The sequence below is a fragment of the Saccopteryx bilineata genome, chromosome 7, assembly GCF_036850765.1.
Source record: "Saccopteryx bilineata isolate mSacBil1 chromosome 7, mSacBil1_pri_phased_curated, whole genome shotgun sequence".
Lineage (NCBI taxonomy): Eukaryota > Metazoa > Chordata > Mammalia > Chiroptera > Emballonuridae > Saccopteryx > Saccopteryx bilineata.
In genome coordinates, this window is record NC_089496.1 from 60955884 (window position 1) to 60977555 (window position 21672).

At 47.5% G+C, this 21672-nt stretch overlaps 1 protein-coding gene across 1 annotated transcript in view; it reads left to right on the forward strand.

Moving 5' to 3' along the window:
* The window catches only part of GABRG3 (gamma-aminobutyric acid type A receptor subunit gamma3), a 189362-nt gene that overhangs the window by 151533 nt on the left and 16157 nt on the right, over positions 1-21672 (forward strand). The window contains exon 6 of the mRNA XM_066239879.1: positions 12699-12836. Within this exon, the coding sequence (XP_066095976.1) occupies positions 12699-12836 (138 nt within the window). The remainder of the gene's footprint in view (positions 1-12698; positions 12837-21672) is intronic.

Consider the following 21672-nt stretch of genomic DNA (forward strand, 5'->3'; position numbering starts at 1 on the left):
GATAGATAGATAGATAGATGATAGATAGATAGGTAGGTAGATAGATAGATGATAGATAGATAGATAGATAGATAGATAGATAGATAGATAGATAAGATAGATAGATATAGATAAGGTCCACGTCAAGTTGGTGTTGGTTCACTGATAAATCTCCTAAAACTAGCAGGGCTACGGCTACGGGTCAACATTTCCTCTACCCCCCTCTCAACGTTTCTGGCAGTTCGGGGAGGAAAGTTGGATGCCGAGATCAGGGAAATTAAGCTTTCTGCGAAGTTCAGAAAACACATTTCCACGGAACGGGGAGAAAGAAAATTATCTAGTTTCACTCTCACCTGCAGATGCGTTTCCACTCAACGTGTGACAGGGTCTAGAATGACCGGGCGTGTTTCTTTTGATTTATGTGGATGTTGAAATGAAGACAGGAGAATTACTTGCCACGTGGACGTTTTCGAAACGAAACTGTTTTTCGGAGCTAAAGCCTTTGCGTGTATCGTCACGTTGGTGAGAGGTGGAAGAAACAGGGGCCCCCCTTGTCTCACCTTTTCAGGTTGTAGGTGAAGATGAGTTTTCCATGTCTGATTATGGGTTGCTGGCCTGGCGGTGGTGGATTCTAGTTAGCAGCGGGACCTAGACTTGAACCCAAGTCTCCTATACCCTAGTGTTTGGGTGGCTAATTTTTCTTTTTTTGTTGTTGTTGTTGATTGATTGGGTATTTTTAGACAGAGAGGAAGGGAGAGAGAAAGAGAATCATGGATTTGTTGCTCCATCCCTTCATGCATTCAGTGGTTCTGTGCACCCTGACCAAGGATTTGAACCCGCCACCTTGGCATATCAGGACGATGCTCTAAAGCAACCAGGCCAGGGCCATGAAGCATCTTTTTCTTATATTACAAACACAATACGTTTATTTTAAACTGTTACTTTTCATAATTCCTTGACTCTCATCCCAGGTTAAGCTCTTCATTCCATCACCTTATGGGGTCCATTCGTTTCTGTTACCTAAAACTTCCTGTGCCACTAAAGAGGCACCGCTCAGAACACAGTCACGGTTTGTGCGAGAGGACGCCCCATCCTGCACACTTGGTCCCTGATGTCATTATCTTTTCTGCTCCACGGGACTCTCATCCTTAGACTGGTGACATTTTAGAGAAGATAACGTGGCCCCTCCGGGCACCCAGCTGCTGCGTTACTGGTTTGTGATGACCCGGCGGTACCGGTCCCCCCAGAGGACAGCAGCAGGACCCTCGGGGTTGCTATGCAACGCGGAAGAGGCCCAGACAGCTTATCCTCCGTCCTATTCTCTCTGCCAGTAATTTGGAACTAAGATTGAGAAGGGCTGTTTCAAATTTCCAACCTGATCAATACTTTGCAAATGGCTGACTTTAGGAATCACCTGAGGTTCTCTGTTACAACTTCCCTCATTGGGAGGACATGCCAGAGGCGTGGTATTGTGTGGCTCCACTGACAGCATCCCTGCTTTGTTGGGAGACCTCCCATTCCTCCCCTCTGCCTTGGAAAGGAGAAACTGGAGCCCTGGACGGGTGACTCCATAGATAGGGCAGAGAGAGTCCACCTTTTTATACCTGCCCCCCACTTCTGTATCTCTGTCAGTAGTAAAATTTTCTAACCGCCCACCGGTTCCACAGTCATGGTGATTTATAAAGTAGCGAAGTCACTTTACTTTATAAAATTTATAAAGCAGAGTGACAGCAAGTTAAGGCATATCATAATAATTACTTACCAAGTACTTTATGTCGGATTTTCGCTAAGTTTGGCAGAATAAATCTTTATCAAACAACTTACTATAGTTAAGTCTATCTTTTTTTTTTTTTTTTTTTTTTTTTTTTTTTGTATTTTTCTGATGCTGGAAACGGGGAGAGACAGTCAGACAAACTCCCGCATGCACCCGACCGGGATCCACCCGGCACGCCCACCAGGGGCGACGCTCTGCCCACCAGGGGGCGATGCTCTGCCGCGACCAGAGCCACTTTAGCACCCGGGGCAGAGGCCAAGGAGCCATCCCCAGTGCCCAGGCCATCTCTGCTCCAATGGAGCCTCAGATGCGGGAGGGGAAGAGAGAGACAGAGAGGAAGGAGAGGGGGAGGGGTGGAGAAGCAGATGGGTGCTTCTCCTGTGTGCCCTGGCCAGGAATTGAACCCAGGACCTCTGCATGGCAGGCCGACACTCTACCACTGAGCCAACTGGCCAAGGCAAGTCTATCTTTTTATTGATACTTTGGTTGGTCCGCTACCGCCCACCATGAAAGCTGGAACGCCCTCTAGTGGGCGGCAGGGACCAGGTTGACTACCATTGAGATAGGGGCATTGTCCCAGCACACTGAGGTCACGGATTCAATCCCCGGTCAGGGCACGAATGAGAGGCAATCAGTAAGTGCACAACTAAATGGAACAACTAAGTGGAACAACGGGTTGATGCTTCTTGCTCTCTCTCTCTCTCAAATCAATTTAAAAAAGAAAAAGAAGCAACTATAAATGGATGTGGTTTTTTTTTCTCACCATACTTCAAAGGGATCTACCCCAATGGGCGTCTCCTTTGGAAGTCCCAGGTGAGTCCTAGCCCCTCACTTTCACCCAAGCCCTTTGAAGAACATCTTTATTTTGATGATTGTTTATCCCGACACACCCGAAGGCTGGCCCCTTAGAAGGGCAGGATGCCTGTGACTTTTGTACATTCCCCACACTATCACTCATCAGCTTTTCTGCAGTTTTCTGGGGGGGGGGGGGGGGGGAGGATTCAATGGATCGAGCTTTTCCACCAACCTGGCAACCGACTGAGAAAACTGTTACTGCGATTTCATCTGTCATGAGTCCGGGGGGGGGGGGGGGACAAAACAACACTGAGAAGTTCAGCAAAAATCCTTTGGACCCAACGAAAAGTGGGAGAGAGAAGACCAGTGATGCTTCGTGCCCGCAACGCGCACCCACACCCACCTCATCAAATGCCTTTCAGTGGCACCCCCCCTTGCCAGACTGTTCTAAAATTGCAGCTGCCTGGAGAGATTGGGGGGGGGGAACCAAACCAAACTTTCCAGATGAGTCTGCAGACCCGATACAGCTTACTCAGCATGGGAAGCAGAGAGCTTGTACGTCCCAGGGTTCCACGGTGCAGAAATGCTAATTGTGTCCCCGGTGAATAAGGGGAAGCCGGAGAAATTGGATCTTATATCGAGTTTGGGGGTTGACAGGGAGATTTCCTTTATTATCTGGGAAACAGTATAGTTGGAAGGCTGCTTGGTAGGACGTTGTTCAGCTCCCTGTGTGCAGCCAACAACCATCCTGATCTCCACTCACACACCCCGGCCCCCACCTGGAAGCAACGGCATGAGCGTCCCACTGAGGTTCGTTCAACACCTTTGCTTCTAATAAACACGTCCCTCCCCCCCGGGGACTTACTTCTTCCGTGTTTAGCGAAACATAAAGCTACTTGCTGATCATTTCGTTTGTATTTCATACTTTTTAAGTAGACACGTGTAAAATAATAACAGTAATCATGATAAATAAGACGTTGACGTCCTGGGCTTACTGTCTACAGGCGACCCTCGGGAGGAGACGTGACTTGGGGTGGTGAACGCACAAAGCGGGGTACAGGACGATGTGTCCTAGAACTGCATGCTTGAAACCGAGGGGGCTTTAAAATGCACGTGCAATTTTTATTAAAAATGCACTAAGGTAGAAAAGAAGGGGAACTTTCTGCTGAGTAAGCCTCCTCGCTGAGCGTTCAGATGGGCTGAGAAGGGGGGAGAATCCAGAGTCCCTTTCTATTCAGCACGCAGGGCTGGATGGGTCTCACCTGGGACAGGTGCCCCTGGACAAGGGGACCCATGCTGGGGGGTGGGGGGGAACCTCTATAATTTTATTAACCAAGGTAACCCCATTACGTTTAATTTCTAAAATGAAATTAAATAAGCCCTGGCCGGGTAGCTCATCTTTTAGAGCATCATCAACCCTGGTCAGGGCACCTCAGGACAAGGCTCCAGACGCTCAGCTCTGAGCAAATAAATGCTCTTGGACTTCGGTAAACAGGCGTCGCCCCCATTTGCGGGCAGCGAGCTCCAAGATCTCCGTGAGCCAGCGAGCTTTCTCCATTATCATCTTAATGCTGCTCTGCCTGAGGCCGGAGGATGTCTAAAGAGAATTAGCTTGTCATCGGAGCCTCCTCTGCCCCCCCTCCCCTCCTCTGTCCTGGGAGTCTTGAACCCGTAAGGTCTTCTAAGGTGATGTGTGGCTAATATTTGGGCAAAAAATATCAACATTATCCGGGCGGGCGGAGGGCGGCAGTGATCAACAGTCCGCGGAAGTAAATTAGTGCCAGTAGTATAGAGCAATGTCGCCTGTATGTGTGTGCGGGAGGGGTGTGTGAGTGTGTGAGAATGTGTGTGTGTGTGTGTGTGTGTGTGAGCTTTACCTAAGATGGACCATTAAACAAAGCCCCAAGCTCTGGGGCTTTGGGATGGTTACAGGATGTTATTGGGCACCACCCAGCAGCAAAGACTTCAAAGCAGGGCCAGCGACAAGATGATTCTCCCCCTGTTGTGAATTTCCAGAAAAGTGCAGAAACTGTACCCAGCTTGCCACTTCGGGGTCCCTGCTGTCGAGAACGCACTGCGACTCCAGGGAAACGCCCCCCGTGGGAGAGAAGGAGATGGTTCTCATAGGCCCTGGCCCACGCGGCTATGAGGCGGGGACGGCCCGTGATATACCAACGCTACACGTCCTGCCTCGAGACGGTGAGGCCGGTGGGAGAGCACGCGCCTCCCTCCCGAACCTTTCCTTCCGCTCCAGCCCCCCAACGGGCTAGGTGTGGGCGCCCCTGGGCCCCAGCCAAGTGGACACAAAACTAACACAGCTCGTCTTGTCCTTGGTCCACTTGACAACTGAACACATTGTCTTAAATCGGACCTCATCTCCAAACAGAGGCAGCAAGGTCGTGATTCTGCCTAATGTGATACAACTGCCCTTCACACAACTGCAGATGTGCTAAGCTGGTCCTCAGGAGAGGAAGAGAGGTTCTTGAGCGATATTTACTCTTCCCCTTGATAGCTTCTACCGTCAAGCTCCATGACACAAAGTTAATACTACTTAATTAAATACTATATACCGTAACGTCGACCTAGCCTACGTTCCAGAAGGGAAGAAGAGGGAAGAAGAAAGATGTTTGCTCTGCACACACGCGTGCACACAGCATATTCCAAACAAGGAGAAGAATGCTCACGATGCTTCCGTCCTCGTTCCTGTAATTAGTCACACACGCATAGCTGTTATTTGTAGCTACAGTGGCACCTTGACACACGCGCACTTTAAATCACGAGCAGTTTGAAAGACAAGCAGTCACTCGCGGGATTTTTTTTGCTCTAAGTCACGAGCAGATACTTGAATCACGAGCTTCCGCCACCCTCCACTCGATCAATGTCCTGCCGGACGCTCTGAAAGGGAGGAGAAGCAAACTTCCATGGAAAGGGTTTTTTTGTTGAGACGGCCTCTCAGTGAAAGTGAGGAAGGAAAGTGTGGTGAAAAAGCCAAAAGTCAGCGAAGAAAATGATGATGATTAAGCAAAGTAAAATAATAGCAATTTAAGTTTAGCAACAAAGTTATATAACATACGTAGTGTATAAGTTAAATTTTTGCAATGAAATGTAGCATTACGTGTGTGAGAGGAAGTTATGCTAAGCGATAGGGCACGAAATGAAGACCTCCTCTGCCATCTCCTCCCCCTCCGCCAGCATCTTCCCTGACCTTGAAGGTAAATACACTTCATAAACCAGTTCACGTCTTTACATTCTCTCTTATTATGTGCGTGTATGTATATATATATATATATACATACATATATGTATTTGTTATTTATAAAATACACTTTCTTACTTCAAAGCATATAAAACATGAAACATGAAAAAATTCATGTGGTTTTGGGGGGCTGAAACGGATCAATTGCATACCCACTCATTTAAACGGGGAAAGTCGATTTGACACAGGAGCCAGTTGAGTCACGAGCTTGGCCATGAAATGAATTAAACTCCTGTGTCAAGGTACCACTGACAACATCTTTCTTCCCCTGCACAGTTCGTACCCTCTTTGTGTTGAGCGAGCCGCTCCGCTGGTCACGGGGCCTTTGCTGGTGTGGTGACTGGACCTTTGTTCCTGAGGTGTCCGGGCGGGCTGTTGCTAGTTCTGCCTGATTGGATTGTTGGAGCTTCCATTGGCCGTAAGCACAGATGTTTGTGGGATGTCCTGGAGCCCAGACACACGGACACGGTCTTCCTTGCCCCCACTGTGGCCTAGTACCACTCAGGGCCAGTCCCTTCAGCCAGCTCAGTAACTTCTGTACCTTGCCTGTCGATCTGGAGACACGAGAAGCCCGAAGTAGCCAGGGACCATCTTCATTCCAGGCCCATGAGCAGGACCCTCCTGTGTCTCCTGTTGGGAGCATTCCTCCTGTTGACACAAAGACCTCTAGGCCTGAAGTGTGTAAGGTGGTGAGAACAGGTAGTAAGACTTTTGCTGGTGGGTCACTAGGGGTGACAGGGAGTGGAGCCCTTCCTGTCTGCACCCCTCGATTTCTGAAGTTAAATTCTGGCTCTCAGAGAAATTGCGCTGTCTGTTGAATGTTGGTTCTGAGCATACACAACCTCCCGGAGAACACTGCCCAGCCCTGCAAGGTGTGGTTGCCTGGCTGGTGCTGCACCTGGATCCTTCTAAGGGCATCTCATCATTCACCATCCACCACCCACCTCCCACCATCCACCATCCCATCATCCCATCACCTACCATCTACCATCCACCACCCACCTCCCACCATCCACCTCCCACCTCCCACCATCCACCATCCCATCACCTACCATCTACCATCCACCTCCCACCTCCCACCATCCACCATCCACCATCCCATCACTCACCACCCACCTCCCACCATCCACCTCCCACCTCCCTCCTCCCACCATCCACCACCCACCACCCACCACCCACCACCCACTTCCCAGCATCCCATCAGTCCATCCAACCAGCCTCTGTTTCAGGATGAAGGGGAGACCAGTGAATTACATGACTATGGGCACATTGTCACACTTCCTTTGCTGGCCCGTGCTGGACACTGGCCTGTGCACCCAGCCTGAGGCACCCAAACTGCCCACACTCCTCAGACAACACCTGGGGGCCAGTGGAAGAGGCAGCTTCTAGGAGAAAGGTCTTACCTATTCCTCCGAGATGCCACTAAACGACTCACAACATGGCAACACCTGACCCTCTGGAATCTCATTGACATTCAAACTATTTCTCTCCATTTCTGATTTTGATGGAAAAAAAAAAAAAAACCACACACACCCTACAGGGCCATTTAACAATAGTAGTTTTTGACAGGTTATGTGTATTTGTCTAGTCAATGCTCACCTTGATCAAAATAGTCGAAATTGCTTTTTATTTAATACAGACGGGGTTACCGGGAACGCAACCTTCTTTCCCCGAAATTGTGTCTCCATTCACTCGCTCGCTCAGGTCTGGAGAGGTGCACCACAGCTGTCTCGCCATTTGAAAAAACTTGAGCTCAATCTCATTATCTGGCTGAGAAGCAATCAGCGCCTGGTAGGGACTCTGGGTCAGAGATTGGCAGCGGAATTAAGACGCGCCTCTCCAGGGAGTCCTGGTCAGCGGGACCTGAGCTCACTTTCTCCTTGTGCCTCTGACAAGAATAACCACAGGGAAGATGATCCAGGCTCCTGTCCAGACAGTTATTTCTTGTATTGTTTTTTGTGGGGTTTTTTTTTTTGTCACTTCTGACCCCCTCCACCCATTTCTCCCTCCCCACCTCTGACCACCACCCCCATCTGTTCTCCGTGTCTACGAGACAGGTTTTTGTTCGGTTTGGTTTAGTTTGGATTCCACACGGAAGAGCGTTAATACAGGATATTGTCTTTCTCAGAGGTTATTTCTGTGTGAGCTAAACAGATGCTCATTTTGCGGTGACCCACAGCGGAGGAGAGAGCTAGGTTGCCCGTTGTCTCGTAGTTCCTCTTGGTTTCTGTGACAATCGTGCATAGGAGTGGTGGCTGTCCTCGAAGCAGCAGCAGCAAGTGTCCCCTGCCTGGGACCTCTTAGACTCTCCTATCTCCAGCATGCTCCTGCTCCACCCCCAACCTCCCGCGTGGGGGTCCTGCACCCCATCCTCATCCTCTTCTGTTCACATAGCTCAAAACCACCTGCGTCTTCTCCTCGTGACTTTTCTTTCCTTCTCTGCTGTTTCCCGAACCCACACGCAGTCACGAGTCCCCAGAGCAGCTAGCTCCTCGGCCCCTGTGTTAACAGTCCTTCGAAGGAGTAGGTGGTGGCCCCAGAAGGTGTGTCACTGTGCACATATGAACAGGAGGAAAATGCCGGCGTCCTGGGGAGACAAAGGAGCCTTCAGAGTTCGCCCCAGTCCCACACACCCCTTTCCGCCCCATCAACGCGAAGTCATGTGACCTGCAGCCACGGACAGCCTCATGGGACACAGGTGACCACGGGCAAGTTTTCCAAGAGAAAGGGAAAACCCCTTGCAAGGGTGTTGTGGAACCAAAGATGTCATCCTTCCCACAAGAAGACATTGGAAAACAAGTTACAATGAGTATGGCGAGGTTTCGAGAGCCACGGCGACGAGAGGCCCCAGCCTCAGTGGTGAGAGAGGTTTGGCACCCTGGTCAGGGCACTTACAAGGGTCCGTCAGTGGCTGCTGTGCCCTCACATGGTGGAGAGAGAGACCCTCTCCTTCTTGCCTCTTCTCTCCAGGGCATTGACCCTCTAACTGGGGGGGGGGAACCTGGGGGGGCCCGGGGGACCCGGCGGGGGGCCGGGGGGGCCCACCCTCGTGACCTAACTCACCTCCCAGAGGCGATACCTCCAGACTCCAGGTAGCAACATGTTGGGAGTTAGGGCTTCAGTATATGAATCTTGTCTGTGCAATGGGAGGGGGAACCTTTAGCATGCAATCCTGCTGCCACCTCACTGCTCGGAGGTAGCATTCCTGTCCACACTTTTCATATGTCACAAGTGAGGAGCCAAGAAGGCATCTGACTCACGTAACGGGATCGAAGTCCCAGGCCGCGTGCATGGCAGAGCCTGGGGCTGCTGGGATTGCTGTTGGGTCTTGCTCATATACTTGTATTTTTGATACATCCTTTTGGGTTGCATAATGGCTATTTTATTGACTAAGGAAAGGCTTCAGTTTGCCAATTGTGGGGACATTTTGCCAGTCTTTCTATTTAAAATATATATTTTTTAAATTTATTGATTTTAGCCAGAGAGGAAAGAGGAGAGAGACAGGGACATCAATCTGCTCCCCTATGTGCCCTGACTGGGGATCGAACCCGCACCTCTGTGCTTCAGGCCGATGCTCTACCGAACAGAGCTATCCAGCCAGGGCGACTACTGGTTTTAGTCTTTTCTTTATAGTAAAAGAAGGTCATGAAATCTCTTGTGCCTTCTATCTCCTGGCATGTTTTTTTTTTTAAATTTTTATTGATTGATTAATTTTAGAGAAAGAGAGAGAAACATCGGCTTGTGGTCCCATTTATTCATGCATTCATTGGTTGATTCTTGTATGTGCCCTGACCGGGGATCAAGCCTGTAACCATGGCGTAATCCGGACGATGCTCTGACCATCTGAACTACACAGCCAGGTTCTAGTTATAAATTATACTCGGTAGAATAATCAAGTGAGAATGACCTGAGGTGCAATGAGCCAGGGGCTAGTTTTTCCTTAGATTATTAAATAGAAAAACAATACTAAGCACCATTTTGCATTGATGTGTGACTAACCAAGGGAACAAGACAGGAGCAGAGAATTTCCTGGGATTAGTACATATATGGTGAAGGCAGCAACTTAATTTAGCCAACGGAAGAAGGAGCAGGATTTGTGGAAGCCGTATGAGAAAAAGATACATTTATATCCATTCCTATACCATACGCAGGAATCTATTCCAAATGAGTCAGACTCTAAATGTGAGAGAGAAAAGAAAAAAAAAAAAAGGGGGAAAGAATCGTGAATAAAGTCTGTCATAATTTTGCATTTGGGAAAACTTTCCTAAAAATGGACCAAAACCCACAAGCAATAAAACATACACACTCGCAGATATACATAGACACACATACACACACACACACACACACACACACACACACACACCAGATTTCTAAAATTGGCAACACAAGTGATTTTTTAAAAATCAACATAACAAAAGAAGTATTCAATTAGGAAAATAAAAATGCTGAATGATAAAACTGGGGAAAATGTAGTTAATTTATCACAGAACAAAGGGCTAATTCCGCTAATAAAGAATGGCTATAAAAATGAGAAAAAGAGGCCCTGGCCGGTTGGCTCAGCGGTAGAGCGTCGGCCTGGTGTGCGGGGGACCCGGGTTCGATTCCCGGCCAGGGCACACAGGAGAAGCGCCCATTTGCTTCTCCACCCCCACCCCCTTCCTCTCTGTCTCTCTCTTCCCCTCCCGCAGCCAAGGCTCCATTGGAGCAAAGATGGCCCGGGCGCTGGGGATGGCTCCTTGGCCTCTGCCCCAGGCGCTAGAGTGGCTCTGGTCGCGGCAGAGCGATGCCCCAGAGGGGCAGAGCATCGCCCCTGGTGGGCGTGCCGGGTGGATCCCAGTCGGGCGCATGCGGGAGTCTGTCTGACTGTCTCTCCCAGTTTCCAGCTTCAGAAAAATACAAAAAAAAAAAAAAAAAAAAAAAAAAAAGAAAGAGAGAGAAAAAGAGACCAGAGATTCAATAGTAAAAATTGAGAATAAACAGTTAATAACAAAAATGAACCATAAACTGATCAAAGGACACCAAGCCTTGCTCCTGAGAGAATGGACTAGAAGGGGAGGACATCAAGAAATTATACTAAAAAATTTGAGGAAGTCAAATAAACATTTTTCCTACTTGTCCTGTATGGACTGAATTTCAAGGAAAATACATTTTTTTTGTTTTGTTTTGTTTTGTTTTGTTTTGTATTTTTCCGAAGCTGGAAACGAGGAGGCAGTCAGACAGACTCCCGCATGTGCCCAACCGGGATCCACCCAGCATGCCCACCAGGGGCGATGCTCTGCCCCTCCAGGGCGTCGCTCTGTTGCATCCAGAGCCATCCTAGCGCCTGAGGCAGAGGCCACAGAGCCATCCCCAGCGCCCGGGTCAACTTTGCTCCAATGGAGCCTCGGCTGCGGGAGGGGAAGAGAGAGACAGAGAGGAAGGAGAGGGGGAGGGGTAGAGAAGCAGATGGGCGCCTCTCCTGTGTGTCCTGGCCGGGAATCGAACCCGGGACTCCTGCACGCCAGGCCGACGCTCTACCACTGAGCCAACCCGCCAGGGCCTACATTTTTTATTTGTTGATTTCTACAGAGAGAGAGAGAGAGAGAGAGAGAGAAATACTGATTTGCTGTTCCACTTATTGATGCATTCATTGGTTGGTTCTCGTATGTGCCCTGACTGGGGATTGAACCTGCAACCTTGGAGTATCCTCAGAGGATTCTGGGACCTTCACTTAACATCACTGCAGCAGAATGAGCAGACATTATGTTCTGTCTGTGGTGAAGCAACCAGAACCACACTGGGCCACCTGCGAAGGGTTCAGCTGGGAGGGGTAGCCAGGACGTTAGAGCTCATCCCCGCCCCCTGATAGGAGCCGTGGGGGATGCATGATTCTGTGAGAGTGGTATCAGCCCGATGGAGGGTGAGTGGAATGCAGCAGGCACGATGGCCTCACTTCAGCCTAAATAAATAGAGGGCGCTTTAATTGATTAAAAGAGACTTGAGAGAAAGAACAACCGAACGCACCCGGTAGTCCTTGATTGACACTGACAGGAACCAACAGAGTGCAAGGAGACACTTGATTGACACTGACAGGAACCAACAGAGTGCAAGGAGACAGCTGAAGAAGCCGGCCGCGGGCAAGGAGCGCTTTGTGGTTATGAAGGAATCCGTGCTAACTCTGGGTGATCGTGACATTGGAGTAACAGAGTTGCATGTCCATTCCGGGCTCCTAAGGAGATGTCTGTAGGAGAACCCATAAGTCGTCTAACATTTATTTGACAGGATCTTTTAACAAATATGACAGGAGTCCAGGCTAGGCAGCTCAGTTGATGAGAGCTCAGTGGGTGGACTCTGGGAAAGGCCACCAAAGTGCACTGGTCAGAACTGGACACTGTCAAGGCGGGACTTAAGAGTCGGTTGACCTCTTGAATTGTAGAGTGATTGCCTTCTGCAATCTGTCTTTCCTGAGACCGAGACGGTCCAGTTCTGGGACAGAGTGGGAGATGTGAGGGATGTGGACCACACACTCAGATCTCAGGGTCTGGGAGCTCATGAGACTCTGACCGGAACCTCCCACCTTGGAAGGTCAGCTACAGCCATGGCTCTCCATGATGAGAGGAACCAGAACAGCATCTGCCTTATCTGCTGTGTCCACACAGAGGGTGGCCAGGCCTGTGGCTGGGGACATCGTGCTGATCATGAAGGTCTTCGGCACGAACCCCTGGGCTGGTAGCCTTTGCCCGTTCATTTTTTGGAGTTTCTCTGTGTTCCAGGGGAATTGTAGAGAACAAAATAGGGTTGTTCCTAGGATTTGACCTTCCGCTCGAGTGATCAGAATGACAGTGTTGACTTTTAACGTCATGTGTAAACCTTCGTCTTTTCCAAGTGTTCATATTCGTTCCGTGTTTTTAGATGGCTACCCCAAAGAAGAAATGATTTATAGATGGAGGAAAAACTCAGTGGAGGCAGCCGATCAGAAATCCTGGAGACTTTACCAGTTCGACTTCATGGGCCTCAGAAACACCACGGAAACCGTGACGACGTCCGCAGGTAGGAACGAACAGGAAAAAAAGTCTAGCTCTCAAAAAAGGATAAAAAATGGACAACCCTCCCCCCCCATGCCTAAGGCTATATACGTAGTCACAGCCATCCTGTGGAAACCTTTCATGGGTATGTTTTGACTCATTATATTCAAGCAACCGCGATTCCCAAGTGATTATTTGAGACAAAGCAACTGACTCGAAGCTGGAATTATTTTTTCAATGTTTCAACTAGGACGGGGAAAGGGATGATGGGAATAAGTGATTATTATATGCAAATGATAAAGCACACAGGTGGGTGAGAGAGGATGTGTCACCTTTTTAAGTATTTGAATTTGGAGGAGGGATATAGGTCTTCTTGTTTTTCCATGGTCCACCCTCCTTGGCAGTTGATTTTCTTCCTGCAGGGTTTGGGGTGCAGGTGGGGGGGTGAGAGCCAGCTTTTCTACTGGTCTTATGATGTGTTTAAATGAATAATATATTGGCTCTTGAAATGCCATAACAATTTGTCTTCTCAATGACTAGATTAAGATGTAAATTTTGCTAATCAATGCTAAATATATTTAAAGAACAGTCCAAGTTCTTGAGAGATGATAAAAAGAGAGACCTTTGAATGGAGTAAGAAAGGTCTGGAAAGCTATCTGATAAATGGATAACAGTGAAGTCTCCCAGAAATGTCTATGTGTGGTCAAGGTGAAAAACGGCACCCATGTTTGACTATTAAATATTGATCAGGTCAGGGGACAAGCTCATCATTTATTGAAATGAACTGTGGCAAGTCACATCAAGGGAAATGTTTCGAGGGAGGCTTTCCTAATTACGAGTCACTGACATTCATTTAATTCTCTCCCTGAGAAGTCGCGACGAACCTAGCAGACCTTCGGGGTGGACGGCAGCCAATCCGGGAGGATGGTTCCAGCATTTAAATGTCAAGTGTCAGGACTGCTTTTCCCTCCCTGGTGTTCTTGGTAAAATAATGGTAAACACGAGGACCTGCAGAATCAGGTTGGACATCACTGGCTCAGGGTTTTTGAAACTGACTGGGAGAGAAGAGAATACCAGCCCAGGGAAATGTGGAGTGCAGCATTATTGTGCTAGGAGTTATCGTGGGTAAAGAAAAAGGAAGTATGAAAGCCCTGGCTGGGTAGCTCAGTTGGTTAAGAGTATCATCCTGATACACCAAGGTTGCAGGTTCGATCCCTGGTCAGGACACATACAAGAATCAACCAGTGAGTGCGTGAATAGATGGAATAACAACAAGCGATGTTTCTCTCTCTCTCTCCCCTCCCTTCCTCTTTCTCTAAAATCAATGAATCAACCAATCAATCTTTTTTAAAGTGTCTGAAAAACCCTCACTGAGCCAAGAGCTTTCAGTCTCCCGGGATAAACATGGTAGACAGGAGAGGTTCGTGTACCAACGTGGACTTTATACATCAGCATAACAAAAAGACATCATATCCTGTTCAATTTCACACAAGGCAGAAGCAGTTCTTGGGGCATGCCTAGGCGAACAGGGAGTGACTCTTCCCCGAGATCCTTTTTCTCGCTTGTGGCAAAGACGACCTTTCCCAACATTGGTGAGCGTCCGGACACTGACAGAGAGGAGGGTCTTCTCCATCTGACCCTTATCTAGCCTCTCCTTTTGGTACATGAGACCCCAACGTCACGCTGAGCTACCAGTTGGAAAACAGGCAAAATGTGTTCTAAAGAAAGGACGTCAACAAAATAACATTTCCCTGCCTCTAACCCATCGGATGCGGTTTGGGGTTGGGGGGGGGGCGAGCTGTGAGTGATGGGTTTGCCTCCTTGTGTCTCAAACTCCCATGACCTCAAGGAGCTGCCCCCCCTCCATGGCCAGCTCCGTCTGCACCCCACATGCCCTCTGTCCTGGGGAGTGAAGAGGCCTTGAGCCGTCATTAGGATAGCCCTTTCGCACGCTCCATCTGTCTCTGATGCAAAACTCAACCCTCGTTAAACCCAGCCCTCTCCCCATTTCACACGGCTAGTCTGCCAAACACCACTCTAAGCATGTCATTTGTATGCAATAATACTGTTTCCTGGATTTAGGAGACATATTGACTATTTAAGCATCACCACTGAAGAAAAAAATGCAACCCCTCCCCCCGAAAAATCAGTATCCTAGTCAGAAATTAATTGTCCTATTCCTTGGACAAATATTGAATATGGACCTGTGCCTCTCTAGTGTATTCAGAAAGAAGAAAAGAAGAATTGCATCTGTCCCAGAGAAGTTTGCAGATTTATTTCTCATTTAAATTTTCATGATGGAGACTAATCATTTCCTTTAAGTGAGGTGATATTTTTTTATTATTATTAATGCCGTGGCCCTGTTTGCAGAGAGAAAATTCAGAGCTCTGGTCACAAGTCAAGCTTACAGAAAGGTGCAGAAGAGAACATTTCCCTATGTAACTGTGCAGCATTGCTGGGACTCAGGTGGGGGTGGGGAATGGGGTGGCATCTGGACCCACAAAAAAATGAGAAGTCCCACCATGAAGCCCTTATCCTATGTGCCTTTCTGCCCCATCCACACCTGAATGAGGTGTCAACAGTTAAGACAGTTTTAATAGTGATAAAAAAACACACAATCATGTTCTGAAGGTCGCTGTCATTTGGCAATGCAGAGGGTCAACCACAGTGTTCTGGAGGAAAAGTTCAGAGAATCCCTGTCTGAGGAATGTCTAGAGAGAGAAAAAAAAAAGGACCCACTACCTTCAAAGGAGCAAGATGAACACAGACACCTGACTTCTCACCAGAGATTATAGTGACCAAAAGACAATGGGATTCCAAGTGCGAAAGAAACAAAATGTTATACTCAACCCAACAGCCAATAAAAATAAGGGTGAGGTGATGATGTTTCCCAGCTAAGGGGGGAGAGAGAGAGATTTTGCGATCTCTATAGCATGCTGCTTTCTCTCTCTCTCAGAACAAAAACCTTTTAAGATGCAGACTAACCCCTGTCTCTGCTGTGTCTAGGCTGCTCACAGTGTCCACTTGAACCTGAGTCCTGTTGTCTAAAATCACCTGGGTAGGACACACGGTATTCTTCATCCTGAATGTTGAGGCATCTGCGGGGAGCTTTGTGAAATGGGGCCAGGAATACAAAACTTCTGGTGAGCTTAGGTTGCCCAGAGGTGGCTTTCAGGAGGCTTTGCAGGACTAGCAGCCCTGGCCACAAATACCCTCGAAACCAAAAGAGATCAAGTCGGAATCCAGGGACCCAAATTAATGGCACCAGAGGCTTTTGCCCAGGTGGCTGTTTAGTGACAAAGCCCCAAATCACCCCTCCCTAAGAGAATCAATGTGTCACACAGTCAAGGGAACATGAGAGAGAGCTGCTTGCCCATAACGAAGGCCAGAGCCGCCCAGCCAGGTGTGACAGTTACACCGTTTATTCGAGACTCGCATTTAGCCTGGAATGCTCCAGACTCCCCCAAACATATTCTGCACATGGGAGTTTAATCACATAGCAGTGTTCAACAGGCAGCTCACACGCCAGCCAGAATCTTTAAAAATATCTCTCTGTCGAAGCGTGAGCACAGAGGTCGGGAGGGTGGAGTCGGGCTGCCAGCCTCCATTCAACCTCGGGGGCTTCCGTGACCTGCCCACACCCACCCCTCATAAAGCGTCAAGGACACCGCCACCTCTTCATCTGGCCACGGTGAATTTAAGAAACCTAACCTATGCCAAGTGCGTAACGGCTCATCCATTACAGATGACTAATAATCTGTTATTATTGCCCGAATGTACTTCCTGGGAGGGAGAATTGTGGGATCTGCACGGCACCTCTATCTGTTAAATAGCCCATTAAATCAGCAGTTCACGTCTCATCCGAGGAGACATGTGTTACCAGGGCGCTCCAGTGAGATTTCCATCTCGAATGCAAATTGAGGTGGCCGTTGGAAATAGCTCCAGCGAAAGGAACTCTGAAAAGTGGCCCCCTTCTTGGCTTTCCTGTCATATTTGTCTGCGTGCAATCTGGGTTGTAAATCAGCCTGGGCTTCAGAGACAGGGAACTATAAAAAAAATAGTGGCAACGCCACATCTTGGTTCCCAGGATGGAGTGAAAAACAGAACTCCTTCCAGCCCAACTGTGAGTCATCATCCTTCTCTAATTCAGACAGGAAATGTGGCCAAAAAAACTCCACCAAAAACAAAAACCCACTGCGTGGCTGAATGAGCGGCTCGCTCACCGAGAAAATTGGAATTCTGTGATACAAATCACATCTGACTCTGCCAGGACTTTGAAAAATCAGACTTCATTAATTATTGCTTCAAAGCAACATTATCTGTCCATGGGACTGAGAGAGATGAGGGAGCACTTCGCACACAGCGACAGTGATAACTTATACATTCACTAGTTGATGTATAAGGTTTTTATTTGCCTCCTGTCTTGCGTTTGAAGATGGTTCAAGAGATACGTTTGTAAGGCCCATCGCTTTGACACAACACCACCGCTATGAAGAGTTAACGTTACTTCCTGTGACCAAATCTCCATCTACAAGGGTAGTTTTAGTTTTTTGTTAGCTCGGTGTTTGGCTAAAGCTTTGTCCTTTACTGTGTTCTCCCAGCCTAGATGACACAATAGATTGTCGTCGCCCTCCCCCCCCCCCACTCATGATGGAGTTACATTACTGTTTTCAATCATTGGATCAGAGGAAAAAAAGTCTGAAGTCTGTGTACACCGGCCTAAGAGGGTGTGATAACTTAAAGTTGTCTAGATTAGAAAATACTTCTGTTCTTGTTGAAATGTAAAACTCTGGCAAGGTATGTGCTAGGAATTGCTATGTTTGAAATGCCAGGGAATGTTGGTTGTTTTATGTGCTTCTTTGGTCTGGCACAAGCCTTTTAGGTAGTTTTCTTTTTTATTGATCGATTTCAGAGAAAGAAAGAGAGAGGGGGAGAGAACACGTCGATTTGTTGTTCCGTTTATTTATACATTCATTGGTTGATTCTTGCTTTTGCTCCAACTGGGGATTGAACCTGCAACCTTGGTGTATGGGACAATGCTCTAGCCCAGGGGTCCCCAAACTATGGCCCTCCGGCCGCATGTGGCCCCCTGAGGCCGTTTATCCGGCCCCCCGCCGCACTTTCGGAAGGGGCACTTCTTTCATTGGTGGTCAGTGAGAGGAGCATAGTTCCCATTGAAATACTGGTCAGTTTGTTGATTTAAATTTACTTGTTCTTTATTTTAAATATTATATTTGTTCCCGTTTTGTTTTTTTACTTTAAAATAAGATATGTGCAGTGTGCATAGGGATTTGTTCGTAGTTTTTTTTATAGTCTGGCCCTCCAATGATCTGAGGGACAGTGAACTGGCCCCCTGTGTAAAAAGTTTGGGGACCCCTGCTCTAACCAACTGAGCTGCCCAGACGGGGCTTACGGTAGTTTGGTTATTATTCCCAGCATACAGATAGCAAATGTGAGTCATAAAAATACCCTTGTTTATGAAAACACAGGGCCAGGCATCCTGGGAGATCCCAGCCTCGGGGTAGCTATGTGAGTGCCTCGTTCCGGAAAGTGTTAGTGGAATCCTACTCTGGCAGAAGTCAGACAACTCCCCAGCCCCGTGAGGACCTTCTTAAGCATTGATAGCTTTTAGCCAGGGAACCATTTTTAAGAAATCTCTCTAAGACTAGGTTGAGAAGGACAGCCATTTACCCATTTACATCCACAGCGCCTTGACCTGGTTCCACAATAGCACTTAACTCATCATGTTGTATCGTGACTTTTTAAAAAAATTTATTTTATTTATTCATTTTAGATAGGGGAGAGAGAAGGAGAGAGGGAGAGAGGGAGAGAAGGAGAGAGGGAGAGAGGGAGAGAGGGAGAGAGAGAGAAAGAAGGGGAGGAGGAGCAGGAAGCATCAACTCCCATATGTGCCTTGACCAGGCAAGCCCAGGGTTTTGAACCGGCAACCTCAGCATTTCCAGGTCAATGCTTTATCCACTGCGCTACCACAGGTCAGGCCTTTTTTTGTATTTTTTGAAGTGAGAAGCAGGGAGGCAGAGAGACAGACTCCCGCATGCGCCCGACTGGGATCCACCTGGCATGCCCACCAGGAGGCAATGCTCTGCCCGTCTGGGGCGTTGCTCCATTGTGGCTGGAGCCATTCTAGTGCCTGACTTGGAGGCCATGGAGCCATCCTCAGCACCTGGGCCAACTTTGCTCCAATGGAGCTCTGGCTGCAGGAGGGGAAGAGAGAGAGAGAGAAGGGAGAGGGAGAAGGGTGGAGAAGCAGATGGGTGCTTCTCCTGTGTGCCCTGGCCGGGAATCAAACCCAGGACATCCACACATCGGGCCAACACTCTTCCACTGAGCCAACTGGCCAGGGCCTATTGTGACTTTTTAATCAAGGAGGAATGATGAGACACCGTTGTGAGAACGCCACCCTGGGAGTCACCCTGCCTGGGTTTCAGTCCCAGACCTGTCCTGATGCAGTGTGTTATCTTGAGAGTCATCCTCTCTGAGACTCAGTCTTCTCATCTGTAAAATGGGGGCAGCGATGCTAGTGCCTGCCTCACAGACGAGGGAGTGAAAAAGGCAGCCAGTCATCACTGCCTAGAATTAAAGGTGGGTGTGTAACCCCAACAACCTATTCGGATCCTGGGAAAACTAGCAAAGTAATGACATCAGACGTAGTGGTAGCTACAGGAATCTTTGCCAGAGAGAAACATTCATTTGTTGAACCGACAAGACAGTTAAAATATAAATACAGTGGTACCTTGAGATACGAGTTTATTTCTTTCTGTAGCCGAGCTCGTAAGTCAGTCAACTCATATATCAAACAAATTTCTCCCATTTAAAATAACTGAAATAGATTTAATCCGTTCCAGCCCTGTGAAACATCCCCAAACCATCCTAAATTATGAAAAAAAGACATGTTTTTAATTAAGAAACACACATGTATACTTTACCAATGCATAACAAAACATAAGAAATAAAAGTATTATTTAGTACAGTGGTACCTTGAGATACAAACAGACCAACATATGAATTTTTTAAGATATGAGCTGTGACTTGGTCCATATTTTTGTTCGAGATCTGAGCGAAATTCCAAGATATGAGTCGTGATTTGGGAAGCTGCCGCTAGTTGGCGCATTGGCACACGGGTCCAGTATCGGCAGTTCAATATACGAGTTGACTAACTTACGAGCTCGGTTACAGAACAAATTAAATTTGTATCTCAAAGTACCACTGTACTATATTCTTACCTTGGAGACAGAGGAGTGTGGCTAATGGAGGTGAATGGCAGAGGAGGGAGGGAGGGAGGAAGGGATGTAGGCACTGTAGACACGTAAACTAAAACTGCACTTTCTTAATACTAAATGTAAACTAAAACTGCATTTCTTTACTTTAAACAAAACTAAAACTGCACTTTCTTTACTTAAAGTGAAACCACAAAAACTTAATTGTAAAAAAATGCACTTTCTTAACTTTAAACTTAACCTAAGCTTAACATTACGTATTTTTCATTTAATCACCTGTTTTTGCCTTTTTGGCTTCACTTTCAGCACTTTCACTCGCAGAACTTTTGAATAAAAATCTATCCAAAGAGGTTTCCTTTTTAAAATGTTATGGAAATGTGACAAACAAGTGTCATTAAAAAGTGCTGAAGCACGGCCACTCAAAACTTTTTCTGGGTGTTTCTTTTCAATGAAACTTGAAAGCTTCTCCCAGATTGCCAGCATGTCTTTAATTTCACTTGGAGAAATCACTTCCTCCGACTCTACCTCCTCCTCACTACTAATCTTTTGCAGAAGCTCTGTATGTTGCATCATCTGTAGCTCCTTCAACTCCTCAGTTGAGAGTTCCTCCTCATGTTCCTTGATGAGCTTGTTTACGTTGCCCTCATCTACCTCCAGACCCATCGACTTTCCGAGGGACACAATCTCCTCCAACACTTCTACCTCGGTCTTGGTCTCTGGTTTGAATCCTTCGAAGTCCCTGTCTGCAACAACATCAGGCCATAACTTGTTCCATGCTGAGTTCAAGGTTCTTCTTGTAACCTCTTCCCATGCCAAGTCAATAATGCGTAAACATATCACAATGTTGTAGTGATCTTTCCAAAACTCTTGAAGGGTTAGAGTTGTATTTTCAGTCACCTCAAAGCAGCAGCGGAACAAGTGCTTTGTGTAAAGCTTTTTAAAGTTGGAAATGACCTGCTGATCCATAGGTTGCAAGGTTGAAGTCATGTTGGGTGGGAGGTAGAGGACTTTTCACAAATTTGAGCTCATCAAGAATGTCATCTTCAAGACCAGGTGGGTGGGCTGGAGCATTTTCAAGGATTAGTAATGCTTTCATCGGGAGTTTATTTTCTTGAAGATATTTCTTCACTGCAGAACCAAAGACAAGACTTACCCATTCAATAAAAAACTGCCGTGTAACCCATGCCCTAGCATTGGCATGCCACATAACCTGCAGTTTTTCTTTAAGAATCTTGTGAGTCTTAAAGGCTTGAGGATTTTTGTAATGATAGCAGTGGCTTTACTTTACAATCTCCGCTAGCATTTGCACACAATGCAAGGGTCAGACAGTCCTTCATGGGTTTATGGCCTGGCAACTTCTTCTCCTCTGCGGTGATGGAAGTCCTCCAGGGCATTATTTTTCCAAAACAATCCTGTTTCGTCACAGTTGAACACTTGTTGGGGGATGTAGCCTTCCTTTGCGATAAGCACAGCAAAATGCGCGATGTACTTCTCAGCTGCCTTAACGTCAGCACTTGCAGCTTCACCATGCCTCACCACCGAGTGGATGTCAGATCTCTCTTGAAATTTTCAAACCAGCCGTGACTTGCCTTAAACCAGGGGTAGTCAACCTTTTCATACCTA